The 26874-nt window shown below is 27.2% G+C and overlaps 1 protein-coding gene across 1 annotated transcript in view; it reads right to left on the reverse strand.

The window, feature by feature from the left end:
* nAChRa7 (nicotinic acetylcholine receptor alpha7 subunit) overlaps positions 1 to 26874 on the reverse strand; it is an 86194-nt gene that overhangs the window by 23361 nt on the left and 35959 nt on the right. The window contains exons 3-4 of the mRNA XM_011507722.1: positions 8045 to 8089; positions 3230 to 3339 (exon numbers count right to left, since the gene is read on the reverse strand). Coding sequence (XP_011506024.1) covers positions 3230 to 3339; positions 8045 to 8089 — 155 coding nt within the window. The remainder of the gene's footprint in view (positions 1 to 3229; positions 3340 to 8044; positions 8090 to 26874) is intronic.

Below are 26874 nucleotides of genomic sequence, written 5' to 3' on the forward strand. Positions count from 1 at the left end.
CTTAATATCTTTAATAAATTAATTTAACTCGATTGGTATGCATAATAATTAAATCAAAATTGAAATAAAAAAATAATCTAATACAGTACAGTATGTTAAATCAGAAATTTGATGATTTAATTAAATAATTAAATATAAATGATGTAATTATTTTAATTGAAAAATAGCTTATATACATAATTATTCAATAGCAGGGTGTAAATATATCTTGTTTAAAGTGTTAATGAATCATTAAATCAGATACTCGTACAATAAAATTCTTATTTTAAACAAATCAAAACCTTTATTTGAATGAAATTTAAATAATCGATTAATATAAGCTCGGTAGAATTTAATATCTCCAAGACAAAATATAAAAAATAATGTGAAAAAACGATAAAATATAAATTTAAATGAAATGATAAAATAATACTCACTAAACTTCATGTAATATGCAAGAATATTAGAATATCATAATTTCAGTAGCAGCATTTACCGCTCATTTTATTTCCATATTTATTTAATTAAAGTATATAAATTTTTCTTTGATTAATGAGACAATAATGCTTATGTAAATATAAATATAGAATAGGAATTTTTACATAATTTTAACCTGGAAACCTTCTTCCAATACTCTACAAAAATGAAATTGGTACCCGAACACTGACACAAGCCCACTGATATGTGTGACATTCCAGAATTGTCCGGCATTTTTCTTTTAAGATGACTCTTTTGATGTTTTACGTAGATCAAAAGGAAGGTCTTCGCAAATAAAGAAGTAATGAGATTTTGTAAAGTCGAGCGGACGGAACTTCAGTTTCACAGTGGACGTTACTTGGTAAAAAGACTATAAAGAAAATGCAATGTCGGAGTTTGAATTGTGAAAATAAAAGTTTGACACTATCTAATGTATACAGATAAATGTTAAATATATCATGGAGCTTTGAAACTATAACAAATATAATAAATAGTAAAAGATCATGGGACGCATATTTACTTTACATAATTTTTTTCTCAAAAAAAAAAAAAAAACTTACATTATTAATCATAATGTTATATGTAAAATTTTTGAATAAATTACTTATTACATAAAATATGAAATTCTATGATTATTTACATATTTTTTTATTTTTTCCAATAAATTCTCTATTATTATGGCTAATATCTAACAATCTGTAATTTCCAATTCTGAGTAATGTATGGGACGTGTTTGTTTGTCACTTGGTCGAAAATTCGATTTTATTTAGTATATTTTTGAAAGACTCGTGCTAATAAATGTAAGTATTTAAAGGATTTGTTCAAGTTAGGTTAAATACCCGAGTTCCGAAAGCCGTTATGCCGATATGGCAAAAAAAAAAAAAAAAAAAAAACATGCCGCACTTTGTCTAAGCTGCTTAAATATAGCCTCTAAATATTCTAAATATGTCGGCAATGGAGACATCAAAACTTTCATCAAACTATATATCGATAGCGATCTATGCGGCAATAATCCTATGGAATAAAAATATTAATCCCGACAATAATGGGAATGAAATTTTATAAAATTAAAGGAATCGGCAATGTTTTAAGCGAAACAAAATAAAAGGGCTTAACTGTAAGAAAGAATCTTTAGTTCTTTAGATAATGTAAAGAATGAAAAAAAAAATTAAGTGCGATATACATTTTATTATAAAAAATCGGCCGAAGAGAAAGTCCATTTCAGTTATTGTCCGCCGGGAAATGGCAGTTGGTGCAGATAGCACGAAGCTAAAGCAAATAGGACCCTTGGCACTTTCCATCATTATCAACCACCTTCGTATTATAGAATTTGTCAAGTAATTAAACCAATTTATGAAAATTTAACGGGTATTAATTTATTCGACATTGAATGCATTGTTTATTAATAAACGATTTGAATCAATTCTAATTGTAATCAACAAGTAATGCCAGCATGCTCCCACTGGCTTTTAAGCAAAGATCAGCAACTACTTGAGACGAGGATCGTATTATCCGATCGAAGCAGTACCAGCCCGAGATAGAAAAAGCTTAGATTCGGAATAAGAGACGGATTATCACCGGTGTAAGACTTTTTTGTAAAGGAGAAAAGTACTGAGCAGGGAGCGAGCATAACGGAAAAATCGTAAATATAAGGATTTTAAAGTGAAATGGTTCTAAAACTCTAAATGCATTATACTCAAAAGCTCAAAAGTACATTTTCATAGAAATGATATTTCAAAAACTATTTATCATAAAATTAATCGAACAGCTCTATAATAATACGAATATGCCAATAAAAAATTTGTCTATTTACGCATATATACACATATATACACATATATATATATATATATATTTTTTTTCTATTTAAATCAATAAGCCAAAATATTTTGCAATTCATATCTTACAAATTTTTAATATTTATTTTTATTGCTATTTGTAATTGTGAAATTATTATTGTGAAAAATATATTATTCAAGTATTTCTCCATTTTTATGTTATAGTGTTAATGAATTAGAGTCAAATATATTATTCAAGGCTTACTTAGCAATAATTTGTTGAACATTGAAGTTACAAAATCGTTAGCTATCGTTTGTCCATAATTTGTCTGTTTACAAATGCTACAAATTAATGATAGAAATTTTTCTAAATAACAATCTTGTCTGCTTTTGTCGAATAACGAAAAAAAAAAAAATATTATAAAAATATTCAAGTTAAAAAGATACTTCAAATAATACTTCATTGATTTTCATGAATACGAAAAACAAAAAAATTTCATATTTAAATGGCACAAACTTGTAGTAAGTACAAAGTAGTAAATTATGATAGTGAAAATTACTAATATTTTTATATTTATTATTCAAAATTATTCGAAATTAAAAAAACCAAAAGCAAAACTTCATCATATTATTTCATATAGTTGAATTAATAATTACAACATGTATTGTTACTTTCTACGAAGCTATGAAATTGTAAGGGAAAATTTTTTCGAAAAATTTGTTATTATAAATAATTAGAATTACAATAGCACGTACATATGATATACTTATATTAGAAATGAAATATCACTATATGATATATGATTTTATAAATCTCGGTAATACGACAAAAGAATAAATGCCTCTTCATTGTAATATGTTTACATTGGAGCACTTAATAAAAAGACAAACGCATTAAGAAAAATATAGCCTGTCATTTAATTTAAATTATATAACTTAATATATTGGAAAATCGGGAGCATTCGCGTGCCTCTTCGAAAAGAAAAATCGCTTACCTATTGTACATGAGGACATCGGGCTTCCAGAGTCTATGTGGCGGTATCCTTAAATCTCGAACATTGCCATACTTGGAAGGGTCCCACATCATATTAACGTCATTCCATTCCTGAACATAATAGAGATTTAGTTTATAAAACTGTTACTTATCAAAATAGCAAATATTACAGAAGATCTTTTGATCGTACATTGTGTCACTAAAGATTTTCATCATATCCATCTAAAATTGCTCTATCGTGTAAAACTCGAATGCCTGTAATATTTAATAGAGCAGAATTATACAATGATTCTATTTGTTATTATTAAACTACGTAGACAAATACATTTTATAAAACGTTTGTTAATCATAATAATAATGAGGCCTTGATATAGTATGCAATACACTGAATTATTACTTCATTTAAACAAATTTATAATGTGTAATTTCAGTTGGATATTTATACTCCATTATATTATTACATCACTCTATTTCACGTAATACGACCTGAAATTATAAAATCCTACTATTTGACAACTAATTTCGTATATTTTTTAATAGAATAAATTGTCCTAAATCTCGACAAAAATGCAATAAGTCTGTCAAATTTCGTTAAATGAATGAACGTATTATTGAACATTATTCACTAATTAACAATCTTAACAATTATTAGATAATACGAGTCATTTGGAAATGATATTTAATTTAAAAAAACTTTTTAATGATTCCATTAACTATAGAGAGATAGGAAAAACATTATTACGTTAAGTTATATCCATTACTTAATTATGATTTTAGTTAAAAATGTTATTACATTAATTATTACCAACTGAGCTTCATAGGTTTAATAAATTTATTTAAATTAACAAACATCACTTGAGAAATATTAAATTTTGTAATAATTTTATTTTTAATTACCTCAAGATTACGTTCAATTGAAACTCGTGAGAGTTCAACTATACGGTATAACACACAATATACACAATATTGCAAATATATTTCATCCTCATTCGGCATTGATTCATTATAATAATATTTATTTATCTTAATGAAATTTTATAAATAATTATTAAAAAAAATGAAAAAATAATATTATTGTTAAATCATATTACTGTTTATAGTATAAATTGAAAATTATCGATGGATCATACATCGAATTTTTTCCACTTATAATTTACCTCGTTTTATATGCAAAATAAATTTTGCCGTACTACAATTATCCTATTTTAAAGACAAATTTTATTTACCTTTCTGAATAAGTCTTTGAGGCGTAAACTTAAGCAGTACTAGTCAAAAGCCATTCTTTGGACTTGTTCTTTAATTAGTAATTTGCATTTCAGTTTCACAAATTTAACGAAACGTCTTATAAACACCAAAACTTTCTGGTCTAACTTATATATTCAAATATCTTCGTTTCTTTACTCAACGAAGATCTCCCTCCCATCCACCCCACCCCCACCCCACCCCTCTTTACACGCGGCTTCATAATCCCTTTAAAAATTCAACCTAAATATTATTAATTATGTCTCTGTGTTAAATTATTAATCCACTTCGTAATGTTTTTCCGTTACATTTTATTTTCTAATCGTAAAATCACGCCATTTTCCAGCCATTAAAATGCTGTAGCGCTGGGCAATTAGCTTCCACAATTATACCGAATAGAAATAGTTTTTAATCAGGCTTATCCGACTTAAAATACTTTCGTGTCGAGAAGCCACACATTCAACACTCCTACATTGTCGGTTCAATCGAGAATGCCAGTGATTTCGATTACATCGCCAGTGGCTACAACTGTTGCGGGAACTCTAGGAATCCTAATTGGAGCAAGGCCCAGCCACATACACATACATGCACGCGGCAAACCGCCAACGTAAGCTTATTCCGTATGTACATTCTTCTAATGTTTTACGACTGTGTAGTATAGCGAAAGCACTTGGGATCCACGGCATCCCATTCCGACTTGAATAAGCCAAAATTTTGTAAAATTTAAGAAAGCAATTTTACCGAGATTCTCATTAAATGATATTTTCCTAAACTTTTAACATCATTAGGTGATATTACTTTAGGGTAGTAATTTCCATATGATAGGAAAAATTATAATATCATGTAAAAATATACATTATTTTAATTTGACGATGATTTGTAAAATTGAAAAGATTATTCTACTTTTTCAATCAATTATCTAAAATTAAAAAAGCAAAAAATATAATAGCGTACAAATGACGAGCACTTAGCATTTAAACTTCATATCTATACATTATTAATAAATTATATTTCAGATTGAAGATTGTTCGGCACTTGAAATAAATGAATATATGAATTTCAATTTGAATTTAAAATTTTACTGTAATTTAAATATCGTCATCTATATTGTGATATTCTTCACATGTTGTGTCTTGTTAATAATGTAAAGATAATAATTCTACACGCTTTATTCCCATAAATCGTATAAAAATGATATTATTAGGAGATTTCTCTACTTATAATGGGATTTGACCTTTCGACACAGTAGGTTCCGATAGATGAATTAACATTTACAAGAGTGACTATTCAATTCTAACGTAATGACAATATTTTCTATTCTAAATAATATAAAATTTAGTCAACTTCGCTTCATATAAATATTTATAACAATACTTTTTAATTTAATACAATATTATATTATATGTTACATATAAAAGATGCTAATACTTTATTCAATTTCCAATGTCACGAAGATAAAGGAATTTGAATTTTTTTTTAAAGCGTTAGATTATTATAATGCATTCAATACATGATTTTAAATTCATAATTTTTACGTTTATAAATATTGAACATTACTGTCATGAATATACAATTGAATTTGAAAATCGACTCTAATGTTGCAATACTTTTGGAATAATGATAGGTATGCCAGTTCATCCGCATGCAAATAATAAAGAAAAAAGCGAGATTTTATTAATCAACGATGAAAATTCGATGAAAAATTGTCAGTAGCTAGATGCTTAAAGGGGAATTTTCATGAAACGTTGCCATGAGAAATATACACGGAAACAACATTTATAATCATTCATAATTATCCAGAATACAATAAAATTTATAATTAGTTTATTCAATTTGTTTAGACGTTATTATTATTAATTTTGTAAAAATTAAAAGCCTACTGATGGATGTTTAAAAATCGAAAGGATGAATAATCTATCCCGAGCGTACTTAGTAAATAATGTAAATAAGTAGAGAAAAATATCATTTTTCGATGGTATAGATCATCTTGCAGATATCCGATTCTTAAGCAAACAACAGCACATTAACTTAAAGACTCTTTTACAAACAGAAGTTCTTTCGGCAATGCTGTCTAGACCAAGACCCATAGTTCATAATTTTGCAGCAGTCGCAGCTATAAATAATATAATTTGTGCTACAAATTTATGAGATACGATTGAGACGAACTAGGACGGGAGAAGTAAAGTCGATAAAGTGATTTAACCTTATTGGTGAAATTCGCCACGATATAAAGTAGACGATGTGATTATGTTTGGACTATAGATTGTCTGCAGGGACCGACGACATTATTGGATTAGATGGCCAACTACTGGAATAAACTAAACAGGTATGTGTCCCTAGTGTCAGAGAAATAGCGTCGTGACTTTCAGTAGGGGACAATGCCACGATTGAAGGAATTGAGAAGCGCGAGCGAGTAACTGATCCTAACCATCGAGGGCCTTGATGCTCCCAAAGCGAACTTTACAATATTAGAAGTCGAGTTCATTATGAAGTAACTGACAGTCAAGGCAGAGGGCCGTTCCGAGGTTATAGCGTTACTAATTAGTCGAATGTACGTAACTAAAATTGCATAAAGAGAGCAGCTAATCAATGAGTTGTAATCACTGTAAACAGTCTTTGAAATCGAATTATTATGTTATTAAGCTATTATGTTTTACTGGCCGTTTTCCATCGAATTTTCTTCATTGTTTAATAAAATCTCATACCTATCATTATTCCAAAAGAATTTCAATATTATATTCAATTTTCAAATTAATAATTGACTTGAGAGATCATTATTTTTAAAGGAAGTAGTAAGTTGGAAGCTGAGATGGCACTATTCGGATTTGGAAATAAATGTGTTTTGTGGTGTAACGTGGTTAGTCTTGACCGCAATTAGCAGTTGTTCAAGTACGATTTCTAGTCAAAGACACACGGTAATTCAATTCTAGAAAAGGAGAACGAGATCCTGTAGATTGTCTAAAAACTTCCATGAATCATGATAATCTATTTATCTCTATGACTTCGTTTTTCTGTTAGTATTTGATGGATCGGAAACTTATAAATTAATAGAAAATAAATATTGTATTGTGTTTGATCAATAATAATTATCCGATAACTCCTTTCAAATCGTCTTTCTTATTAAAGAATAAAAACTCTTTTTTCCATTATAATATAATGGAACTTATTTCTTATAAATTAATATTTTCCTTTGAAACAGTTGATGACGATAATATAAATCTTTTTCTATTAAAAGGTTTCAAAGCTTTTATTGCAAAGAAATATAATATCCACGAATCATTCATGGATATTAGAATAATTAAGTGATTACTGCGGAGAGCAACGAAAAAAAAATATAATTTTTAATACATTTATTTATTTATTTATATATTTATTTATTTATTTGGTTTTTTTTTCATCATATCGTATAATTTTTTACATTCATTTATTATCATTTGATATGATGTATAAATATATTTAATATTTTCATATAACAAAATTATCACTTATACATATTTATACAATATAAAAAAAAATAATATATATATATATATATATATATATATATATATATGTGTGTGTATATATAACTCACCAGTTTCAACCACAGATTCGTAATTAGGAGCTGATTTTTTTCATCCTGAAAATAAAATTATTCTGATTACAAATTGATTACTTTTTAAAATTCATAATCATGTTATACAAGCTTTAATGTATATATAAATAATTTATACGTTTACTAATTATTTTTTTTACTGCTAATCGAATTACTTAAATTCTATAGTTTATTACATTAGTCTACGGATGTCACTATACATGCACTTTTAAGCATTTAAAAGAACTTTGCTTATTTAATGGCACATTAATTCTTAAATGTAATTGTGTATTTCGCTATTATTCTTCTTTTTTTAATGTTTAATCAGTATTCAAAATGTGTGTATAACTTGTTCACTTTGAAAATACACATACGAATGTATTTTAAAATCTATACCTCGTATAACTTAAATATAGACTTGGTGTTAACGTTCTTAAGACAAATGGACATACTTGAATTTTGCAATCTGAAATTTTATTAAAAATATGTCTATTGTTCAATCGATGTACATATTCTTCTTATAGAAAAGCAACAGATGTACATTTAATTATTGCCTAAAATATGCCAAAACATTAACTGTAATATCATTAATTTTATTAACATATTATTTTTTACTTATATTTTCAAAACAATGAAATATTTAAAAAGAGAATAATTTTATTGAATAAATTATAAATCTAAATCATATCGCACATAATAATAATTAAATATTATAATAAAAATCGAGAAAATAAGAATAAGAAACATACGATTAAAAAATGATTCAAATGCAAAAATAACGATGACAAGCCACCACAATGGAGAAAAGATCGTTCACATTATTGGAACAAATGAAAAAAAAAGAAGAGAAGTGTAACAGGAATGAGAAAATATTAAATCAAACGTAATAATATACGATAAAGCGGATAAAGGCGAATACGATCAGGTCTTTAAATAAAAATTTATGAAAAATATTTTATTAAATTGACCATGAAGAACAAAATCTGTAGAATATTGAACGAAGTAAAAAATCGTGTAATATATCGGATCACTTTAAAATAAATTTTGTATTAATGAATACTTTATATACTCGACAATAAATTCCTTCCAATGCTTCAAAATCCATAAAATCAATAGAATTTAGAAGAATCAATAAAATATTAAATGAGACTATAATAAACAAAATTTTAAAGATCTTTTTTTAAAATTAAATTTCACATATTTTATATATGCATATATATATATATATATATATATATAGATATAGGTAGGGACACGAATATTTATAAATTACATAATACACGATGTAGAAAATAAATTTGATTATCAATGCATTTTTATCTTTATAAAATTATGAATAAATCTGTGGCATAGATAAATGTATATATAAGCATAATGACTATAGATCAATTTTAATGAAAATTTATAATTTTATAAATTTATAATGAAAATAATAAAATTTATTTAATCATAATTTTTTTTTTTCGAATAATCTTTGAATTAGTTCCATTGATCTGCTAATATTTTCTTTATCATTTCTGACAATTTTAAAAACCTCACCACATCATTGAATTTAAAATATCAATTTCAGGTTTGTTTTAATACCGCTGAATAATGCAATTTCCCATTTTTATCATGTAAATATATATTTAAAATACGTAAAATTAAATTTATAAATTTTATTGATCTATTATTTATTGTATAATCTATGCCAAATGTTATATAAATGAGAAAATATAATTTTTTTCAATTCTATTGTATCCGACGACCCGCTTTATTAATGTAAATTCAGTATTGATGCAAGATTTGATTTTAGTTTATTGTGAATTAATGACTTTTAATTACATCTGATATTTTGATAATATTAGAAATATTGGTTTTAAATTATTCGGATAACTATTAAAACTCCGATATTAATTAAATATCCTTTTTCAAATTTTACACAAAACTATTGAATTATTAACATTAAAAAAAAAGTCTATATAAATTTAATTATATAGAATTTTATTTAAGTTAATTATATGTATTAAAGCGAGACTTAATATTCATAATAAATGATAAATTTAAATTCAATCCTAGAGGGAGCAAAAAAAGCAAATCTTTAACTATAATTATCTTAAAATGATTTTCTATTGTAACTTGTATTTAATTTATTTACATAAGTCTCAATGTTCGTTATCAATGTCCTAGTTCGAATAGTATTCATTTGAAACGTATTTTCCAAGATAAGCTGATGTTGAATCTATATCTAAACTATTTAAGTTATATATAACTTCGCAAACTTACAACACAAAGCTTGTATTTAGTATTGTTTAATAAAGATTAATTATTAATAAAACTACTTCGTGTATTAAAATGTTAAAATGCTATTCAATTATTTTAAATGCAAACTTAAATCGTAACTCAATTTAATCTTCAATTATTTTTGACAAATTATAGTAGAGTACTAGTTAGAGAAACATTGTAACTTTGAATTGAATTTAATCTGAAATAAATATAATAATTTAAGTATGTTTTATAATTTAAAAATTAAAATTAAAATATCTAACAATTATTATTTCAAATAAAAGACTATTTCAAATAAAAATGTATGAAAATATTTCTATGTACATTATAATTGGAGACTTGTTTAAATAATCAGAAATAATCGTAAAATCAGTCTAACCTTCCCTATAATGCGTTTACTAAGATAATAATCTAAAATTAATTAGAATAAATATAAGAAAAATAATATTTAAATAATTTTATCGATCATATACTTTTGTATATTAACATTTCATTCTTTCGATTTATTTTTGAATAATTTATTTGTAAATAATGATAATAAATACATTCTAAGCGTATGATTATGGTGAATTGAAATAGTTTTTAAGTTTCTATATATTGAAGAATAAGTTTTCGGAAAGATAGCCAATGATTAAAATATAACGAAATAATTATCAATATTTGTGACTTTATTCAAGTAAATTATATAAATATTATTAGCGATGAAATATTTGATGAAAACATATTGTAATACTGACATATTTCATTGAAATATATTATTTTATAAAAATTTATAATTTTTATTTTTTCGCCACATTTAATGCCTAATTTCTATTAAATAAATTGAAAGCATTTTAACGGCTCAATTAAATATAAATAATTATTTACAACCAATTATAATCTTGTAAAAATGCAAATAACCTTAATAATTCTGAAGCAAATCTGATAATTATAATATATTAAACTCATTTGAAAAATATTAAATTTATTTCCTTGGAAAATCGTACAACCATTCGCGTGCAAGTTCCTTCTACTCTTTTCGTCCTTCCGATCTCCGTAACTGCGATCCGCGATTTCTCCCCCTCTCTCTCTCTCTCTCCATTTATCTTCACATCTATCTATCTATTTCTAGCTGTAACAATCTTGTGACGATAAATGAAAAAAAAAAAAAAAAAACTAGTATCATACAGCCTGATCGTATTGAGGAACGGATGTAGTCACGGCGCAGTCCATATTTTACTCTGACCCTCCTCCTCCTCCTGCCCTCGTCCGCGTTGTCGTCGCCGTTGTTGCGCGCATACTCGCTCAGCAACGCACGTCGGAAATTGGGTCAGCATTAGTAGGGGCAGTAGCGAAGAAGGGACGAAAAGATAGAAAGAGAAAACGAGCAGCAGCAATAGCAGCGGGGATAAGGAGAAAATAATCAACAAGGGCCGAGCAAACGAGAGTTGGTGGTTTAAAAATAAATTTCTAAAGGCACGGAGACTTCGATATTATTGTTATAATTAATAATAAGTTCTTCTTTTTTCTTTTCTTTTTTTTTTTTTTTTTGACCTCTCTCTCTCTCTCTCTCACTCTCACCCTCGAGCGATAGGTCGAATGCGTGGATGTATTTGTGCTATTCCCATAACATCAATGGAACTATCGCATTTTTTTGTTTTGTATGCATGTATTTTTCAATCATATTATAGTTGCAATGCAGCATCGTTATAATCCTGATAATTTCATTCATACTTATTATTTTCTTTTCTCTAATTAGTTCTCTTTTACATTTATTTGCCAGTATCGTTAGAGCCAATCAGACAAATAAGTTAACTAGACGCGATAGTTTATCTGCGTTCCTGTTTCCATTTTTGCACTATTTTTTGGCTCATTTTGCAACTCCACTAATGGACTTTCTCTGTTTGCCCTATACTTTGTTTATAATTTGTTTTCTTATACGGAGTCTAAAGTAATGTTTTATTTTTAAATTTCGATACTAGATAAATACTTTAAAAGAATATAATCGTTAAGATGTATTTCATTGAATGAAATCTATTTCAAATAAATGTTTTGATGAAATAGTTTTTACTGAAACATTATTTTTCTTCGTAATTGGAAAAAATTGACAAATACGTTATTTTCCGGTATATATAAGTAATAAATATTAAAAATCGTATTATTAACTAAAGTCAAATTAATTTATGGGACTAATTTCTTATATGGAATTGTAAATAGAGATCGACATGATGTTTCATCAATTTAAAGGATTTTTTTAATTAATTTTTTGTATTTATATTATGTATGTAAGACATTAAAAAACTTATGAGTTATCTAAATAAACCAAACTTATTTGAAATATTTTATGTTCGTAGCATTCTATTGTTATTATTATATTTTTTTTATATCATTTTATCATTGTAAATAAATTTCATTTATTAATTTGCAAAACAATTTCACATTGTCACACCTCTTATCAAAAACTGCATTTCATTATATTTTAGTAATGCATAGTTAATAACTATTATTTCATGTTTAAATAAATTGAGTTAAAATTATAATTCTTATCAAATACATCAGAATAATTAATTATACTTGATTGACATTCTCAATTTTAATAGACATTAATATTATAACATATATCAGCATCTTAAATTCATTTATCTTTACAATACTAAAAGAATCCAAAGGTTATTAAATAAGATTTAAGAAAAGGACATATACAATCACATTAAGTGCAAAAAAAGAAGATTTTCTTATAATTTCTTTATTTCATTACTTCAAGTATACTATTCGAATATAAGTTGATTTTTTTTAAATCATCGAAAACCTATAATTGAAATTGAAGAAAAATCTTACAGTTATTCGGTTAAATTTCTTTTAAATACTTCAGAGTCTCATTTTTACTATCGGTACAAGAGAATACTGTAAATATAAATTGTACCCATTTACTGTCCATTCAGAGATAATAAATAACATGAACGTAGCAAAACTTTCTTTAATAGTGCAAAAACTAGTGTATAATAGCACTTGAGTGACGCGCTTAGATCAATCACGATTGTACTTTACAAGTGCATTTAAGATTTTATTTCCTACAGCGTCGGACAAAAATTCAAGCGCCGTTCTGCCTCTTCATTGTCTTCTTCAGGGCATTGGAGGCACGTTAGAGTGAAAAATGGGCTCACATATGTGAAGACGATAGTCTGAGACGATCGATCCTACCAGCATCTTCTCTAATATAATCTCGAGTGCTCCTGACAACTAGTACGGCTAGATATACTCATACTTACTTCCTTTTGTTCCAAGCGTAAGAGTGCTTTATTAACTGTAATTTATTAGCGCGGCATCGTGGTATTTTATCTGTGTGGTGGTAGATGATACTTAATCTCTGATAGAGATAAAGAATAACTATTAAGACGTTAAAATCATTGATTACAAACGTCTTCGATCGTGAAACACAAACGATTAATAAATGTAGTTTTACGAGGTACTTTCCTGTCTACTTCCGCAATATCACTTAGGTTTGAACTTTTTTTGACTACTTTAATATTATATTATTTACTGAATAATTAATTCATTAATTAAATTCTAGACGTACAATATGTCGGTTTGTGGTCCTTTAAGTCTACTCACATTTGCTTAACGATCGTATAAATGTTAACACAGCAATTTTTAAAGAGATTATCATTGATTTTAAATAAACATATTTTAAAAATTAATTTTATTATGTATTCACTAGTCTCTTATCTTAGCACAACATAATGCGATTATTTTGATATTTGGTTATAAACATTATAATTCATAATTTATCATAGGTGAATAATTTTGATCTTCCTAATTCTTAGTAAGAAAACATAAAGTTCGGCTCTCCCATTATTGTCATAAAAATTGCAACACAGTTACTTTTTGACAGTTACAAATACTATATAATCGATTTAGAATCTTCTTTTGCAATCTCTATAATTCTCTTTAATTGACAAAACTATAGGATATTTACTTTTCTTCAATTATAATGGAATAAATCAAAATATTTGTTCCAATAAATCATCATATGTATTTTTCGTTTACTCTCAATTCAAACTTATAATGATACAGGTATTAAATTTTTTTTTTTTTTTTATTATATATACAGTAATTAAATCAAAATTAACCTGCTAATATTGTAAATTATTATATGGTTTATTAATAATGCATATAATTTAAAATAACATTAAATTCATGTATTATTGAAATAGAAACACTTCAAAGAAATGTATTAATTAATTTTTATATTTGTATATTTTGTTCGTCAAATCGGGACTTACACTGATTTTTTAATTCAAATATAATGTCCGAGGAGGATTAAAGTGGTTTTAATTTTTTTGATTTCTTAAAAGTTAATAGAAGAAGTCTTGGGTTTTGCTTTCACGGTTAGTAAGAATAAATGTTTCAATCTGTCTTGCATAATCGCTATCACAATGGATGTTTAAATTATATTAAAAAAAAAAAAAAATGTAAAAATCATTTTAGAAAGTTTACTAAGCTTGTCTGATCTTTCAGAGAAATACAAATTGTAATAGAGATATCTATTTATATTACGTATGACACATTTATGAATATTGACAATCAATAAATACTTTTAATCAAGTTTAGTTGCAAAAAAATAACTTTAAATAGCTTTTTAAAGTGAACTATATTATTAGTGATTATGTTTTATCGTTAAGACTATTCATAAAATTTAATGAAATATCCTAGGACACGATAGAAATACATTTATTTATACAAAATAAATTGATAATATAATTAACAATTTGATTGATTAAATATTTAAATATATAAATAAAATCAAAATATTAAATTGCAATCACATAAAATAACTTTGAGATTCTGTATTTAATTAGTTGCTTGAATTAATTGATTTAGTAATATGAAAATCAATCACTAATGATTTTTTCACCATCCAATATCCAATATAATTCGATTCACAGTAATTATTTTAAAGCACAATTCTACTCTTAATAGTTATATAAACACCATGACATTATAATTAATAAAAAATATTAATAATCATAATTAATAATAACTGGAGTGTTAGTGAAAAGAGGTATCGAATACCACGAATGATGTTTAAATTTCTGGGAAGTAGCTACGTGGGTTTTTTGTCAAATCGAAAATTGAAAATCTGAATTGACATTCATTTGAAATGTAATTAAAACCTAGTTAAGCGAATTTTACAAATTTTATATAATAATTAATTTTTTCAATGCTAATCCATATATATATATATATATATATATATATATATATAACATGGTTTTTACTTACACAAGCATTAGCTGATTAATTGTATCTTTCTAATCTGATTAATCAAATCTAAAGTCTGAAAAATCAGAGGACGTTTCGTCACTGCAAATGAGGTGGCTAGTTGAACTAACCCCGAAGCAAGAGAAGAAGCAAATCGTTCAGTTTTACGCTTCATGAACATCAAAGCTCATCAATAACAAATGGGATTTTCTGTTAATTTATAGTGGAGGAACAAACGTCATTCGAGGCATATTGTCATTAAATGTATATAATAGTGGACGATACAATTAAATAAGATCCACTCTGAGTACACATACGTGTTATAATTACTATTGGACCTAGACTTTCGATGACTGGTAAACTAATAAATTTATTTTTGTAATTTCATGGTAAATAATAAAGTTTACGTTATATTACGTATGCTAAAGTTCAGTGAATTTAAAAATTGTGTCTTCATTTATATTAAACATTATATAAAATGTTGCATTCTATTCACTAATTCAATAAAAAAATACGATGTAATTAACTTAGGGAATTACCATGACTTTGAGATATCTTTGAGTGATTTTAATTCGGTACTAAAAGAATTAATGAATATACTTTTATCTTGATTGGACGAAATCTCAATATTATTTTGGGTCTTATATAGATCGAAAATTATATTAAAAAAAAAAAAATCAATATGTCAATAGTAATCAATGTGTCGCCTAAGGTGGGAAATCCAATCACTGAAATTGTACAATTATACAAAAAAAAATATATGAATAAGTGATGATATATATATATATATATATTGACCGTATGAAACAGCTTGATGCAACATTAATCTAAATTATCAAATCTACATGATATTGTATTCCTTCATATTATTAAGCAAACCATGTTTGATTTCATTAAAATTCAATGCACCTATTTGCTAAAATATATGTATTTATGGTACATTTGTGGAGTATGTGTATAATAAAATAAATTAAAACAAAATGTTTTAAATTATTTACCTACATATAGGTACAATATTTGGCTATAGAATATTTCTTTTACTAAAAATTATATATATATATATATATTTTTTTTTTCATTTTAGATAGCTTTTATACACAAATTCATTTGTTTCGCAATAAATACACATTTCACCATAATCTGTTATAATTTCACTACGAAATTCGAGCGAATACGTTAATTTGTATATACGCATGCGCTCGTAATAAAGATAAATATAATAGAGATGTGTTTAATAAAGTGCCATTAAAAAGGATTTACAGTGAAACATATTTTTTATACAGATAAATGGTATTTATACTATACATTTCTACTCTGTAATTACATAAATCAAATGTATGTATATATTTCCCATTATTTTTTTTATTGTTCATAGTGAAACAATTTAAACTTATATTTCGAAATTTTCATTCTATTTAGTTTCGCAACTAAAATTTATTTTTTACATGCTTTCTTTTTCGGTGATAAAAAACGTCAATAATAGTTTATCAATCGCAAAATAATTATAATTAAATTTCAAATTAAACTTCAACTGAAATTAAAATTAAAATTAAACTCATACAATCTTATTTATTACTTAAAATTCTTTAAATATACATAATAGATAAATTCCATAAATCTTATTAATTTAATAAATTAATCTAAAAATAAATGAAATATTTTTTTAATCATTCATCGCTTTCGTTCAATATTTCCAAAAATATCCATAAAATATGAAGTTAAAAAATCGTATTAAAAAAAAAAAAAATTATTATTTTAAAAAGATAAGTTTATTAAAGTATCACAGTTTTACTATTTTATTACATTATTGGATATAGAGATTTTATTTATGTATTATCGTTACTCCATTAATGACCTTGAATTTGGGACATTAATATGGCAGTAGTGGATACTATACTGGACGCGAAAAATCATCGAAATGGTACCACCTGATGAGTCTACTTAGAATTTCCGGTGGACTTTGCGGTTAGAAAGTGGAAGAAGATAGTAAATAAAGAGAAATGAGCCGTTCAATCAAATATTGTGGTGAATTATTTATCTTATGGTAAGATTAGAAATTTTGAGAAAATAATTTATATGCTATATAAGAATATCAGAGAATAAATTTTACTTTATAGAGTCATTATATACTTTAAAGATAAATTGTAAATAATTAGATATAAAGTAAGGTGAGTTATCTCCTTTATGTTATTTTTTCACACAAATTATTTTGTACCGAATTAATGCGAAAAACAATACTTACGCTCATGAAAACAAGTATCCAATTAAAAAAATGTTTGCTTACAAAAAAATGATATGTGATTTATTTATTTATACAAGAGTTTTTGAAACTTTTCAATCAATTAACATATAATGAGCATAAATAATTTATCTTTTAAACGGCATTTATTTAAAGAAGTAAATTATATTAAAAAAATGACAAATCTATATTTACAAAAGTTAATGCACTATATTATTTGAAATATATAGTACGCTGTAATAAGAAATTAATAAAACTAAGGGAAGCAGAGAAAATCGAGAGTGAGAGAACAAAGCAGGTGAGACAATAGACGAGCAAGTGTAAAGTCGAGAACGAAAGAGAAAATATGTGCGTTAAAGAGTAAGAAAAAGTCTGAGTGTATAAAACCGTGAGAGTGAGCGTATAATAACGAGAGGAAAAACTAAGAGCATGAAAGGAATAGGAAAAGAGATGAATGAGTAAATTTGTGAAAGTAAGAGAAAAGGGTGAGAGCGGGCAGCGTAGCGTAGCATTAGCATGTAAAAGTAAGCTTCCTATTTCCTTGAAGGCAGAATCAGTTCGAATATACCCTTATTCTATTGAAGGTACGCCCGTATTTTCCACCCACCCACCCACACACACAAATATACAATATCTCTTATCAAATACGTCAATGAAATTAATACCTAAAAATTACTTACACATCGTAGAAGCCTTTTTTCATGTTGACGTGTATATGAGATAGTTGAGATTAGTAGAGAACTACCATAAATTAAAAAAATGTTATTTAATTTGTTTGCATCTGCAAATAGCGTAAAGCACGTCTTCGCATGAAATGTCACGTGTAGTGTGAAAATAAATACGAGAGTGAGTTTACTTTGCAAATTGAAACCGGATGGAAGTGCTGTGAGCAGGAGCATCAGTTTCAAGTGTAAACAATGTAGCTAATGACTAAACGGGAAAGTAAAATTGCCGTTTCAATAATTCAAAGATAAAGAGAAATAAAGTAATGGGTAAGTAATGTCAAATAATCTTGTAAATATTTTGCATAGCAAAGATGCACGTGAAATGCTACATACGAACAATGCTAACTGCGAACTATTCGCTTAATGAGAAGAGAATGAAAAAAGTATCTACTTTATTTTAACGAGTAGAGAATAAAAAAAAAAAGGGTATCTACTTTATACGAATTGTTAGAACACTTGCTTTACAGAGGATATATTAGCAAAAATAGAATGGCAAACAAGCATTATAGTAATTTTATGATGAAAGAGAGAAGGAGAGATATAGCGCGGAGGAAAAATAAGTGATTCGAGTTGGAAACTTGTTGCAAAATTAAAAATTATGAGGCTGCGTATAAATGGAGGCAGATCTGGAAGCTTTACCCTGCAACTGACTCTGACGCGGCTGCAATTGGCGAAAACGCAAAAAGAAGTATAGCATAACCAGAGTAGCAGAGAGATCAGGAAACTAGGAAAACATCCTTGTAAGCCAGATTGGAGCTGCAAGTGGCTCTCGAGTGGCCCCTGTACCATTGAAATCGCTCGGACTTCACCGGTTGTTGACGTTGTTGCTACGGCAGAATTAAAAGCAACACAGCCACTTCCATAATACATCGCTATCAAGCAATGGATTTCCTTCTTCATTTGTATAGTGGTAAATGTTTTGAAGTTTGATGGAAACAAGGTGGGAGAGAAGACTGTGCAAGTGAAAGTAGAGTGAGCAGCGAACGACTCCGATGTATAGTTATAGAGGTCGTAAGAAAGATGCTTAGTAGCTCAATAAACACTCATTAGACCGTATGGTTATTGTTCAAGGTACAAAGGATAATGGATTAAGGAGAGTTTACGAAAGTAGGATTGCAATTGATGTTTGCCCGTTAGATAACTAAATTGCAAATACAGGCCAAGTTAAAGAACCAGTGGGAAGTATTAGCTATCTGGAATATGCGAATAAAAATATACGACAGGATACTAAATTAGATGGTAACGAATTTAGATGAAGAGATAGAAAGATATTCGTCCAACGAATTTCAGCAAATTTCAAGAGGATAGAATTTTCCGACCTCTTTAACGAGGTAAATGAAATCGATAACAGGTACTATCAGCGGTTAAAACCGACTGAATAAGAGAGAGGGTTTTCAAAACTTTTTAAGAGTACAGGTCCGTTTCAGAGTACAGTAAATAGCGCATATAGAGTTCAAAATTGCCGTAGATAATTATGAACACATCAGAGAAATCTAAAATTAACTAAACGAAAAAATTATACAAAGTTTTAAATGTAAAAAATTGAATCGATGCATATTAATTTTAAAAGGTGGAAGCGAAGTGATTGAGGAGTAATAACTGATTAAGGGGTGTCGATTATTTTAGAAGCAGACATTAAATTTATGAAAAAAAAGGTTAATTGACTTGAGAAAACGAATAGCAAAAACAAGGATGAAAATATTAATGAAAATCGAAATATATAGCGGTGGCGTTGTAAAACATTGAGTAACGAAGTAAAATGAAATAATGAAATTTTTGTTATTTATAAGGAATTAAAAATATAGCCTGTAGGAAGAAAGAATGAGTTTTGATATTTTCTGAATGATGAAATTATAAAGACAAACTATGAAGATAAATGTTGCTTAACCAAGAGTAGCACATTAAGTTTATAGAACGGAAAATGGAAAAATACATCCGTAATTGCTTTCGGAACCCGCTAGAATAAAAAATAAGAGGGGTTTCGAGATAAAGTGCGTTGTCCCAATCTTAAAAAGTACGGCCATATATTTTAATTAAAACAAAAAAAAAAAAAAAAAAAAAAAAAAAAAAAAAAAAAAAAAAAAAAAATAAAAAATACTATGAATATTTATTCATAACAAATGATAGTTTCATTAAATAAATATAATCATCTAGATGTAGATAAACCCTATGGAATATTGAAAACTTTAAATTTTCACAGCAATACTACAGGAATCTACAAAGGCTTATTATTATTTATGGGGATATGTCGATACAAACACAGGTATGTGAAGTAGATAAGTTGAACTTATTCGATGCTAAAGTTCCATTGGTAAAGATGTAATATTTCAACTATAGTAAGAGAAATTTATTTAGATAAATCCAAAGTATTAATATCTAAACAAAGTGAATCGAGTAACGACTAAGAAATTTAATAAGTTGGATAGCGCCGTTTTAATATATTTTCAACGAAACCATAAAATATTGAAGATATCCATTAAGAGAGAATTATTGAACTCAAGATGAAAATTCGATGTCAAGGGGATATTAAATTATATGAAAAAGTGAAGTAGTACATTACGTGCATACAGGAACAAAATAACCGACACCACAACAGATAGCGACACAACGACAGAAAGCAACAAAATTCAATATAGGGGACCTTGTAGTCATTAAATTCGTGGAGCACGAGTCTGGACTGAAGATGGCTATAAAGTTCCTTGGGTTATACCGAATCACAAGATGCCACCCACATAACCGCTATTGCAGTCATGAAGACCTACGAAAAGGAAGAATGAGACGAGATGATAACATAACCAACCCACATGAAGCTTTCAAAAGCCTTCAAAGCTAACCAGCAGGAAGTTATAAACAACGGAACAGAAGATGAAGAGAGGACAAAGAATAGCGAAGAGCGATAAAGATAAAGAGCAAGTGAGTGGGAAAGTGGGTGCATAAGTCCTATTTAGAAGTGAAACGGAATTTTGTTCCTTCCCGGGTGGAAGCATTAATTTTGAATAAGTTATTTTGCGATTAAATACAGATGGCATTTGCAATATAATACGTTGAAATAAACAAGTGATGTTGTTTATATGAGAGACTAGAGTAAGATGTATTAAAAAAAAAAAAAAATTTTGACAGAATAATCAATGACAATGAAATCTTTATCAAAAATTTATCTAAAAATTTATAATTAATATTTTTTTCCGAAGAATTTGATTGAATGATAAATAGTTATAAAACGAAGGAAGAAATAACGTTTTTATACGATATTTCAAACGTATTAATGGTAACTTATCTGACAATTGTACAAGATATTAAAATAAAAATAGTAAAAATTTTATTATACTAAAAATAACATTGATAAAAACCAGAATTTCAATTATGAAATTAAATTTTTCAAACAGTTGAATTCCTTGCAATTGAGCCACTGTAATAAAATACACCTAGAAACCTGTGTATGAAATATGGTTTTAAATGTGTTTCTATAGTTCTTTTCAAATGGCATTCCTTTTATTTCCAATCAATAAATTTCAAACGTATTTAGTTACATAATTTACTGAAAAACAAAAATTATCAAAATTTTTCAAAACAAATAAATGTAAAGGCAAATCTTTATATGGAGAAAAGTTTCTTCCTACATTTATAAAACTTTAGGTGCTTCTTCATCGTACGTCGCTGTTAAAATTTACTGTCGATACGCGATACAAAAGATAAAATGACCTACTATGTGGGTTTATAATTTGAAATAAATCCACGAGAAAAAGGTGAAGAATCTCTTACTCTGCTAATCGGTCTTTTGTTCGAATCAATTTCTTCGAGTTAAGAAACAAATTTACTCAGGATAACCTTTTAAGAGAAATTGTATCGCCTGTTAGAGCTGCCAGTTCAATTTTGTTTTTGTTTTTTTTTTTGTTCCTTTTTTTTGTTTTTTTTTCCTTCTGTGTTTTATGTAATTTCATCCATGAAGGTATTAAGTTCCGATGAAAGTTTTGATTTATGAAATAAATATTTATTCTGCTCACATATATTTTTTAAAAACGTTACAATTTTTATTACCTTATTACTGTAAATATTTACTTTAATTGTATTTCAGCATTAATTTTGTCGTCGATCTACAAATTTATATTTATAAAATTATATTAGTAATTAATATTTAATTTATATTATTTTATCTAGTATATTTCTATATAGACACAGATGTAAAATTTCGATTTTTTATTTTCTACATGAAACTATTAAAATAAACATCTGAAAACGAAATGAATGAATAATAATTAATACGAATGTCGAATTATTTGTAATTTTAATTTTAAATATATAATCCGTAGTTAGTAGTTATAACATATAATAATTGTCTGTTCTACTATCTGAAAAACTATTACGTAACTCATCATGATGTATGATAGGATTTTTTTATAGCGTCAGAAAACTTGTAAAAATCGTAAATAACATTTCAAAAGTAATATTACTTTTAAAAGTAATTATTCCATACATTAAATTTTGCGAATTCAATCAACTAATACACCTTATAATTTGTCACACTAATGCATGGCTTAATTTAACATGCCAACACACGAAACTTAGTCACGCATTCATTGTATATTAATGGCAAGTTTTGCATTATGAATCGATAATTTGGTCAACATTAACGATGTCCTTAATATTTTACATTAAATTATTATATTCAAATAAGTTCACGCAAAGAAACACGTGATTATTCGGAACAGCATCGACGCCTAATCCGAACGCTTCGTTTCATCTGCTAAATACCCCGATAAGTGCACAATCTATAACATAAATGTTCTTTTACGGAAGCTTGTACTTTAGAAGAATCTGGAAACTTATTGATCGATTGTTGAATGAAAAAACATTCATTTTAATATTTTTATTAAGTAGTTGAGCGTCAATTGAGTCTCGTTGAATAATCACACCGATAACGACTGCGATCAGAGAACGACATTTGGCTTTTAGCGATGTTCTCATTGAAATGGATCGAGAAGATTTTCATGCTAGTGTTTTATATGCTTTGGAAGAAAGAAGATAAATTTACTGCCGAATATTATAATTTAGTGATGTAGAATAAATAAATTGAGTGCTTAGCAATTGCATTACAACGTATAGACTTTATATTAAACTTCGTATTAAAATCAATAAGATTGGTAAATATGTAAATAATCAATACGTATTGTTTCTATTAAATGGTCTGTGCATCTTAATTAAGAAAACAACTTTTATAGCAAAATTAAATTTAAGATTCTAGATAACGAAACTAAATATTTCACTTTATTCCTATTAGTTATCGTTTAAGCTTAAAGCTAAGAAGTAAAATTGATATTGCACAAGCAATTAGCTCTACTTTATTAATTCGAAAGTCAGTATTTTTTTAGCTCATGAATACTCAATCACTGAAGACTAATTACTGTATACATTACGATAAATCAACAACAAAGTAAAGTTTTTAAATATCGATTTGCCATTAATTTTGAATCATTATTTCAAAAAAGATTATTAGCATCAACAATTACTAGATTCAAGAATAAATGATATTGTCGATATAAATCAAAGTTTCAATTTTTACTTCACGTGTGATAATTAGAATGTTTTATTACTATCAATTTTTTTATAACTAAATTCGTGACAAATACACGCTCTGTGTATCTACATGGATCTGACGATAGTCAATCATTTTATACAAAAAGGACAAAAACACGAAGATGAAAAATGTAAAAAAAAACAGAAGTCTAAATAAAAAATATAGAAAAAGTTACAAAAAATAAAAAAAATATATGTTTAGTGTCATATTATGCAAAAATTCCAGTCCGCCTGCTTGTAAACCAAAGTTTTGCCGTTAAATAGGGCGTGAACGGGCAAATTACCCGTGCCACTATTCATTCTCTCTCTCTCTCTCTCTCTCTCTCTCTCTCTCTCCCTCTCTCCCTGTCTCTACCCCTCCTTCCTTTTCCAGTTTCAACCTCCTTACTTTTTTGTAAATATCCACTAGGAGAAGCAACCCCTACCTACTCAATTTCTCTTCTACATAGCGGTTAATTAAAAGTTCGCGATTCGGTCACTCGCTTGGGATTGGAAACCACGGTCAAGAATGAGAGAAACGAAGAGATAAGAACAAAGCAAAAAAGAATCACAGAGTGAAAAGAAGTGTAAAAGACGTCAGTTGTTGAAATAACACTAGAATAAAATAAAGAATGGAGAAAAACACAAGTCTAATGAACCGTGCGTTTAATTAAAATTTTTTTTATAAGAAAGGCTAAAGTACTATTTAAAAAATAGATAAAAGAGCGTATTATGATAGTATTTTTACTTTTATGTAGACAATACCGACTATGGTTTATTTTTCATCTACGTTTTTTCTTATTCAAGGTCATCCTTCTCAGATTATATATTTTTGTTCCTTTCTTTTTGCTCCTTTCAACACGTAACACTGGCAGTAGCTTCAACTCGTGTGGCCTAGATATGTAGAAAACTGCTTGGCTTTGCTCATATAAGCATATGCAGAAGAGATTACGAGTCGCGAACCCTTCTCACCGTCGTTCATCTCTCTCTCTCCGCCTTTCCTCCTTTCTCGTTTTATCTATCTATCTATCTGTCTATCTATCTATCTATCTATCTATCTATCTATCTATCTATCTATATATATATATATATATATATATATATATATTTCTAGCTTTCTTTAACTCTCCTTCCATAGAACACATACGCGCCACACATCGTTTAGCCTTTCTTTTTTTTTTCTTCCGTTTCTCTTTTATACTTTGTGTTTTAGTAATTAGTGGGATACGAAGTCGATCGCTAATTGAAGAACGAAACAATATTTTAAAAAGCAAATACTAATTGCAATTTGATAATAAATGAAATGAATATAACACAAAATACACGCTTGATTTAATTTTTTATTAATTTATCGAATTGATTTTATCGATTTTATATATAGTTCTAATTAGTTAATGTACTCGACAATTAATCAAAGTACTAATTAATTAATGTTCATCATAAATCGTTATTTCGTAATGTATGTGAAAAATAAAACTTTCAACAGACTCGAAATAAAGAAAGCGTTCAACTCATTCGTAGCGTAGCGTATCTTTAAAAATCAACATATTTTACATTAGTTTGTTAAATCAATATTGTGGCAATCGTAGGGATTTCGTTAATTATCGATTATTTGAACGTACAATTCAATTTGAGCTAAATTTATAAACATTCGATATAATTTTCCATTATATTACACCCGAGAAATGTCAAACGTTTAATAATAGTCTTCTCCTATCTATGAAGGTTCGCGTAACTGATCGTGAAGAGACATTAATCGGTCAGCTTCCGCTACGCCTTAATTTAAGTAACAACCGGCTCTGGATAGTTTATGAATCTGATTTGAGACTCAGTCTTATCCGAAGGCTATCATCATCCGCGGTCGATAATGATGATTCAGCGCTCTACAGTTCCATTGGTCACGATATCCAATTGTTCGGAGCTGACTATTTAGCTGATTTGGTAGTCTTGTTCGAAAGAGGTCTGAGGAGTTGGATTGTTGCTCTTTATGTGACTAAACATAATAACAAAGGACGAAATCCTATCAGCGTACGTGGATATTGACGTGCAACTAGCCTAGCACAAACGTGGAATGGATAACTGTAGATTTCGCCGAGTCTACATCGGTGCGGATTGCAATGACATATCTACATGCAGTCTTTGCCTGATTTTGATCTTTATTGTGGCTTAGAGATTAACTCTTCTTTAGGGAGTATTGCCTTTGGCAGTATGGCTACGTACCAAACTCCAATTGAGCTTATAAAGAAAATAGGTGGTTTGGTGGCAACGTGATACCTTGTCAGTTAACCATTATTAATATGAAATTGTATTTATTTAAAAACAAAAACAAAAAAAAAAAAAAAATTAATATCAGACAAATAGAGTACTTACGGTCTATTTGCTCACTAAAATTATTCTACTAATTCAATAATAATATACTTTTATTTGTGATATTCAACTTTTTCTGAAAAGGATATAAAATTAAATGAAAACACATTTCAAAAAATTCGATGCATGAATAAATTATAATACGGCAATCAATGTCTGCAAAGTGAAGACAATAAAATTTATTAAAAGTCAATATTTGTTCAAAAATTTAATTCTAAAATTAGAGTTCCCTATATAAAATTAAATGTCAATATATATATATATATATATATATATGTACATATTTTATAAATATGCATTTTTTTAAATGTATACCATATTTTTAAAAATTTTGTACTATAAACACTTAAATTTACTAAATCATTTTTATGTGTGTATGAGAGAGAGAGAGAGAGAGAGAGAGAGAGCGCACACGTAAACACCGCATGTGTTAAAAATAT

Source organism: Ceratosolen solmsi, unplaced genomic scaffold (genome assembly GCF_000503995.2).
Source record: "Ceratosolen solmsi marchali unplaced genomic scaffold, CerSol_1.0 scaffold1, whole genome shotgun sequence".
Lineage (NCBI taxonomy): Eukaryota > Metazoa > Arthropoda > Insecta > Hymenoptera > Agaonidae > Ceratosolen > Ceratosolen solmsi.